The 8,137-nt window shown below is 32.8% G+C and overlaps 1 protein-coding gene across 4 annotated transcripts in view; it reads right to left on the bottom strand.

Moving 5' to 3' along the window:
* Window positions 1-1,548: 1,548 nt before the first annotated feature.
* OSBPL2 (oxysterol binding protein like 2) overlaps window positions 1,549-8,137 on the bottom strand; it is a 108,908-nt gene continuing 102,319 nt past the window's right edge. For all 4 annotated transcript variants that reach the window (XM_051976685.1, XM_051976688.1, XM_051976689.1 and 1 more), the window contains one exon: window positions 1,549-2,305. In XM_051976685.1, coding sequence (XP_051832645.1) covers window positions 2,203-2,305 — 103 coding nt within the window. In that variant the 3' untranslated portion in view covers window positions 1,549-2,202. The remainder of the gene's footprint in view (window positions 2,306-8,137) is intronic.

The raw sequence follows: 8,137 nt of genomic DNA, 5'->3' as shown, positions 1-8,137 counted from the left end.
AAACATGAAATCTAAAACTGATTAAAACATTATTTCCTTTGCTATTAACCTTTTTATTTTTTTAGAAAGTACAGAACAAAAAGTTATTTTATCAGGGCTACATTATCTTGTTATGCTTCTCTAAGCCCTCCAAATACCAAATCATTTCTGATGAGGTTGACTACCTAAATAGGGACTGTGATAAGGACTCTACTGGACTTGTGATTTTAACCGATACAGGGAAATGCCAGGTGAAGAAGAAACACTAACTTATAACTTTAGAGTTGCCTAGAGCACTGAGAGATTAAGTGACTTGCCCAGAATCACAGCCAATATGTGGCAGCTCTTGGATCCAGGGCTTTGGGGTGTCGATACTAGCTTGCTTTCTATGCCAAGCTGCCTCTTCCTTCAAAACCACAAGAAAAATAAAATGTTGGTCACCATACCCAAAATACAGTGAATGTACTTCGGGGATATAACTTTATGTCTTTCATTTTTATAACTTACCTTCATGCTTAGACAATGACTCTACCAGGACTCCTAATTTTCCTCACCTGAATTGTCTAGCTTTACATACACACACAAAATATCTCCCTGCTTTCTTTACTTTATTGTGCATTGACAGATACTTCAAAATCTTTTGTGAAAAATATCATGCACATGACTCCTCAAATGCTTTTAGAAATCAACCCTCAAGTTCATTTTAAGAATATGTAAAGTTGTGGGTACAGAGAACAGCAGCCATCTTGAGTGACTATAGACTTAGCAATAACACAGCTGCTTTCCTGTTTTCTAATGGTTACCAAATTAAAAGCTTTCAAAACAAGTCTTGGCTTTAAAAAGTGTTTTAATTGCAAACATAATATTCAAGCCAAACACAAAACTATAATTCCTTTCCTTCGGAAATGTATGACTATAACCTAACTCAATAATATTATATATGTGTGTGTATATATATATATATATATACACATATATATGTATATGTATATATATACACATACAATATGTGTGTGCATATATACATACATACATATATATATATATATATATATATACACACATACAATAAATTGATCTGCAATTCAAATAGCTCTGACATTATATGGCTTTGACGTTTCTACACAAAGAAAAATAAGTCATTTTGATGACCACATGTGCTTAGACAGATATTATACTTATTATTTCTTAAATAATTCTAGTTACACCATTTTAAATTCTGCCCTCCCTACCCCCCTGCCCTCAAATAATCAGATGTGATTCGGTAATGTTTTAGAACATGCATATTAAGGGGAAAAAACACAATGATTCTATGAATACATACAAAGCACTTTCTAAACTGACTGGACACTAGAGGCAAAGGCTTTTTCCAGAATGAAAAGTCAGTTTAGAGTATAAATAGTACCAAACTCTAAAGGCTTGACTTTTTCATACATGGCTAAAAGCAGCCCTGGGTGGTGTTCTTCCATGTTTCTGCCAATATTTTAAATCATTCTATATAGTAATGATAATATTTTACTTTGGATAGTACATAGATATAGATTAATGCATACTTTGTGACCAAAATGCTAATTTAGTTTTTTCATTAGTATTTATTAAATAATGCTTACAGTACCCCCCCCTCCCCAAAATGATAAAATATGTAATTTGGTAGCTTTTTATTCAATAGAGTCTGACATTCTGTGTTTCTGTATATTCGCCTCTGGATCACCATCATTTTATGTGTAGTTGTTTACTTCTGTCCTTTACATCTCTGGGGATAGTTTCCATCTCTTCCCCTCTCATATTTATGTATTGTCACTCATTCAACTTCTGAATACTTGAAGAAACCCTTTTGCTTCACTACAAGTAGAATCATGGACGTCTGTCTTCCTGTTACTTCTTTAAATGCTGTTAAGAGTTAAGAGGGTGCTTGTAAACTAAAACCAGCCACAGTCAATTTCTGTCACATAAAAGGGAATCACAAAGAATTTTCCTTTTTAAAACTTAGTGAAAACTTGATGATTTCAAGTGCAGCTTTATGAAGAGAACACAATAGCAATTAAATTTTTGGCAATCAAAAATTAATGAGAATTAAATCCTTGATCAGTGAATGATGCTATTTCCATTAAAATTGCTGTTATAAAAGCTGGTTTCTGCTATTAACAAAACCAGAAGAGCTGGCTTGAAGTGGGGTGTGACTTCTCCATGTCCCCATGTCTTGAAGAATCTGTTCCAATGAGTTCAGTATATATCTGGGCAGTCTGAGAAATTTCTGTCAAAGTATCCACCCGAATATAACCAGTCAGAAGTTCCAGTATATGGGTTAACGCCTTGATAAAACCACCTGTAGAAAATAAAGATTGATAATCAAGAGAACATTTCATCGAAGGAGAAAACTCTTATCTGTCTTGAGCCAGTCTTAGGATCCTTTAGAAAATGAAAGGGTTGAAGACAAGACCTGAGTAAGTTCCTTCCTGGCTCTAGATTTTTATTCCATGAAGCTAAGATAACTCTTTTTTCCTATTATTTACAATTTCAGTTCTACCCCAAATGACCTCTCCTTTAGATTAAAAAAAAAAATACTGCTGCAGGAGCAACTAGGTGGTGCAGTGGTTAGAACACCCAGACCTGAAGTCAGGAGGACCTAAGTTTAAATCTGGCCTCAGACACTTAACTCTTCCTAACTGTGTGACCCTGGGCAAGTGACTTAACACCAATGGCCTCAGTAAATAAATCCAATGAGACTTGTCATTTCTATTTGAAGGAGAAACTATCAGCAACATAGTGATGGACAAAATGTACGGTTACATTATATTCATGGATATATTTGTCTAAATAATTTAAGATTAATTTCACAAGATAAAAGTTTCTTCAATAATATTACCTCAAGAATGCTCAAACTAAAGGCAAAAAATAAAAAAATAAAAACAGCTCATAATTATTTTAAACTTAATTCTTGGAATCTAAACACAAAGACAGAAATATTGTTCCCTCAAAACCATATCAGACTTTAGGTTGTAGTAGTAGATCCAGAGGCAGAAGATATTGGGAATTTTCAATAAAAAAAGGAATCACAATATTTTAGATTAAATCAACAACCTCAGACACTAAATCTGGTCTTGCTTACTTTCATTTAAGCTATGGCAAACAGATTTATTTGATTCTGTGCGACTTCTCTTAGGGGAAGAGAATAAGCATTTATATTGGCTAAATGCTTTTTACAAATACTATCTTGTACAGGACAATGATTGTCTAATATATATACCTGAAAACTTGCAAGGAAAAAGAACCCTCACATTTTTGAGGCAGCTCATTCTACTTTTGGACAGTGTTAAGGGAAGCTTTTCCTGATTTTAAGGTTTTGCAACTTCCAACCATTGCTCTGCACTCCCTCCCAGCTTCAGCCCAACAGAACAAATCTAATCCCTCTTCCACATCACTGCCCTTCAGTTTCTTGCAGACAGCTAATCTATTCCCTTAGAGTGCTCTTCCAAAAGCTAAAAACACCAATGTCTTCAATCCATTCTCAGATGACACTGTCCTTGACCCTCCATATTTCTCCTTTGAACCTTTTCCAGCCTGCCAATGTTCTTCCGCAGCAATGCCCAGTACTGAACAGGTTTTAAAAGGGCAAAATATAGGGGAAACTGTTCTCTTTCTGTAATTTTTTTGGCTACACATTACACTTTTAACTCACACTGAGCTTTCAACTCACCAAAACCCCCAAATCTTTTTTTCAGAACTCAATCTTTTTCTGACTTAAATTGATTTCTTTTACCAGCATTCAAAATATTACAATTATCCTTATTAAATGTTGTCTTATTAGAGAGGGCACTAATGTTCTGGCCTTTTGGATCTTGTCATTTATTGTGTTAACTATTTCTCCTAGCTTTATATCACCTGCACATTTGATGATCAGACTATTATTGGTATTAAAAAAAAATTAAAAGCACAGTACTAAGTAAAAATCCTTTGGGTGCTTCCATAGAGACATCTCTTGTTACAGTGAAACTAAACCATTAGTTTTTGAATGTAGCCATCTCACTACTTCTGAATCTATGACTGCCTTCTCATTTAATTCACCTCTCTCTTACCTTCTCCTCAGGAAAAGTATATAGTAATTTGTCAAAAGATCCAATTCTTCTTAGGACTCATTCCACCCTACAACAGCTTACCTCATCCCAAATAAGAAACCAATTATTTGTCTTCCAGCCTTTAATTAAGAATTTCATAGATTAGTGAAGCAAAATTCTTTCATTTTCAGCATTTAATGCTACATTCCTAATCTAAGAAAACTATGAAACTGAAGATGATCTCTCTCAAAACACAAACCCCATGAAGAATGTTCAAATGTCCTAAGAAAACAGAGGTGTTTACTCAATTGTAAGGGTGAAACAAACAACTACATTAACATACTGTATGCATGTGCTTTCTGCTTCTGGATTAAAAAAATCAAAAAACCTTCAAGAAAGAAAAAAATGAATTTGATGATTAAATTATTAACCTATCTGGCATAAAGAGCAACTTTCAAACATGAATCTTAGGCTTTTAAAAAAATAGCATACAAAAGGGATTAGTCCTAGAATTGATTTCTGAACATTTAATCAAAGGAATGTCATAAGCTTTTACTGGATCTTGTAGTGGGGGAAAAATACTTAAATCTTTAAATATTTTAAAATACTAAAACTGAGGGAGGTAGAAAAATAAAAATATTCAAATACTTTGTAATAATCTTTAGTTCTCTAATAATAATTCAAAATCTGAAATTTAATTCAACTAAAATCATTTAATTTCAGAATAAAACATTTATCAATGATTAAAATAATCAAATTAACTTATAACATTAGTGTGGGGTAATATACACACACACACATATATGTGTACACATACACATATAGGAGAGTGTGTGTGTGTGTGTGTGTGTGTGTGTATAAACACATATAGACATACACAGCATTTAGTGAGCTTGATTATACACAACATGTAAATTTATTGAAATGATTGAGGAGGTAAAGGTTCAAGCTTCCAAGCATACTGATTTATTGAGCAATATATTAACAATCGCACAACAAATCAGGAGCAGGCTTTCTTGGCTTGGCATTGGACCCTAAATACAGGGGGGAAGGCAGATTTTTTTATACACTAAAAGAAAATAATTAACAAGATATTAAGTCATTATATAAAAGTTATCTCATTTCTATCTGGAGGAAAAATTAGGGGTTTTCCAAGTTGGGAAGGGGAAAGTAAACAGCTACAATTTCCTAAAATCAAAAAACAGAGGTACTCAACTCCTAAGTATCAGAATTCAATCAAAAGAACAATGAAATAGTAATTGATAGACCAATAGGAACCATTTTCAGATAAGACATAGGATTTCTGAATATATATAATTGCATCAATCTTTGAATCTGACTGGGTTTCTAACCAGCATAATAACCTAGGTCCTTAGTTAAAGATCTTCAAACAATAGGTAGCAGTGGTTTAGTTTCCAAGCTATGCAGAGCTAGGTTCAAATATATTACAGTTTTCTCAATATTTCCATAATTGAAGAAAGTTTTCTTATAATATAGAAATGAATGACATAAGTGAAAAAACAGGGAATTGAGCTAGATCCAGAATTGAGTTACAAGATAGAATCACTCTATCTCACACAGTTCATGGCACATACAAGTTTTATCTATTCACATCAGGTTTCAACTTATCTAAGGACATGATTTGATTTGGGGCATATCCAAATCTTTCAATTACTTTGAGAGTCTTGACAGGATTCTATTATATTTAATACAGTAAAATAGGGATAATAATAGCACCTATTTCTAGGAATGCAGCAAGGCCCAATGGAGATAACATTTGTAAAATACTCAGTACAAAGCCTGACACATAGTAGACACTATATAAATGCTAGATAGTATCACCATCACTATAAAAAATCTATCACACTATCTATCTCCTGAATGGTGTTTTATGTTGCTGCTTTTGCACAAGTCGTTCCCTGGTTAATATGATACAGCCTGTTGATGTCCACCATAGATCTCTTTATTTCTCATGGAGTAACCAGCAATTCTTTGTAGAACTATTCCACAATTCATAATCACATAATAAGGGGATGAATATTACTGTTAAATAGATGGGACTTTGTTTCAGGGAAAAGACTGGAAGCATTGAAAGTTTTATTGTAGTTTTCTCCAAGATCCCAGCTCCTCTTTCTCTCTTGACCAAACCCATTTTGCCCACAAAGTCTGAAATCTATCATAATACAGATAAGGGACAACTTTCACTCATTTGATTTTACCTATGTGGACAATAAAATTAAATTATTTTGAAGAACTATATATCTCATATATCTCTGATAAAGGCCCCATTTATCAAATATATATATGAGAACTGAATCAAATTGTGTAATACAAGTTATTCCATGTGCAAACAGGAGAATCTCCTGGGCTACTGAGTATCTTTATCTGGGCTCAATGCTAGAATGTCTCCAAGATTTGACAAACATTTTTGAGACACATACTTCTATATGCTATTTCTTCCTTGATATGAGAATGAATGGATCAAAAAGTTAGTCATACTGGAAGAAAATTTGTACAAGGTTAACAGATACCTGGACAAAATTATAAGATAATTTTTATACTGCAAATAAAAGTTTTTTTAGACAAAAAATAAGAAACAATGGAATCTTGTATCCTTTCCATCTTGCAGTCAATTATGTAATGACTATTAAGAAATGGTCTGTTGTAAAATATCCTTTCTGAAAGCTTATATTTTCTTCGAGAATATTTTTAAGATGTGTAGACATTTTCCTAAACATATGAGGTTGGTGGAAACAGTAAAGAGAGCTGGAGTATGTAGGCTTAAATCTTGATTCTGCCACTTACTGGCTATATAACCTTTGGCAAGTCATATTTTCTCTGTGTCTCAATTGCCTTATCTGTAAAATAAGGTGTACGATTGTTAAAAGTACTGTATGATTCTATGATGTTTTCCTCCATTGAATTTTTTAGGGGGAGATAGTATACCATTCATCATTTTTTCAAATAATATGCTATGTCCCTCTTTTAGATAATTTAAGAACCAATTCCTACCAAAACAATCAAACTACCAAAATTACTTGATAGAGCAAAAAAAAAAAAAATTTTTTTTAATTCATCTGGAAAAACAAAAAGTCAAGAATATTAAGGGAGTCAGTGAAAAAATGTGAAGGAGGGTGACCTAGCAGTACCAGATTCAAATTGTATTACAAAGCAAGAATCATCCAAACAATCTGGTACGGCCTAAGAAACAAGTGGTGGCTCAGTAAATACATTAGGTTTACAATACACAGTAGTAAACAAAAGCCCAGCTTTTGGAACAAAAACTCACTATTCTTGAAAAAAAAAAAAAAAAAAAAGCTGGGAAAATTGGAAAGCAGTTTGACAGAAACTAGGTATAGACCAACCAACATTTCACACTATATAACAGGGCCAAAATGGGTACATTTATATACTCTATATTCTCATTCTCTCTCTCTCTCTCTCTCTCTCTCTCTCTCTCTCTCTCTCTCTCTCTCTCTCTGTATATATATATATATATATATATATATACTCTAAATCGAGTATAAATAAATTAGGGAAGCATAGGAAATTTTATGGGTCAGATCTATGGATAAGAAAAGAATGTAAGAAAAGAATGTATAATCAAATAAGAAACAGAGCATTATATGAAATGGACATTGATTACATTAAATTAAAAAGACTTTACACAAACAGAACCAATGCAACCAAGATGATAAGGAAAGCAGGAAACTAAGGGGAAATTTTTACTGCAAGTTTCTCTGATAAAGGCCCCATTTATCAAATATATATATATGAGAACTGAATGAAATTGTATAATAAAAGTTATTCCCCAATTGATAAATAGTCAAAGGATATGAACAGCCAGTTTTCTGATGAAGAAATAAAAGCTATCTAAAGTCATATGAAAAAATACTCTAAATCACTACTGATTAGAGAAATGTAAATTAAAACAATTCTGAAATACCACCTCATGCCTATCAAATTAGCTAATATAACAGTCAAGGAAAATTGTGCTCCTGTGCTACAAAAAAATTACAAAAAATACATTCAGGAAAATGTGGGACAATTTATATGACCTGATGCAAAGTGAAATGAGCAGACATAGGAAAACACTGTACACA

Source organism: Antechinus flavipes, chromosome 2 (genome assembly GCF_016432865.1).
Source record: "Antechinus flavipes isolate AdamAnt ecotype Samford, QLD, Australia chromosome 2, AdamAnt_v2, whole genome shotgun sequence".
NCBI lineage: Eukaryota > Metazoa > Chordata > Mammalia > Dasyuromorphia > Dasyuridae > Antechinus > Antechinus flavipes.
This window is presented reverse-complemented; position numbering and strand designations above follow the sequence as displayed.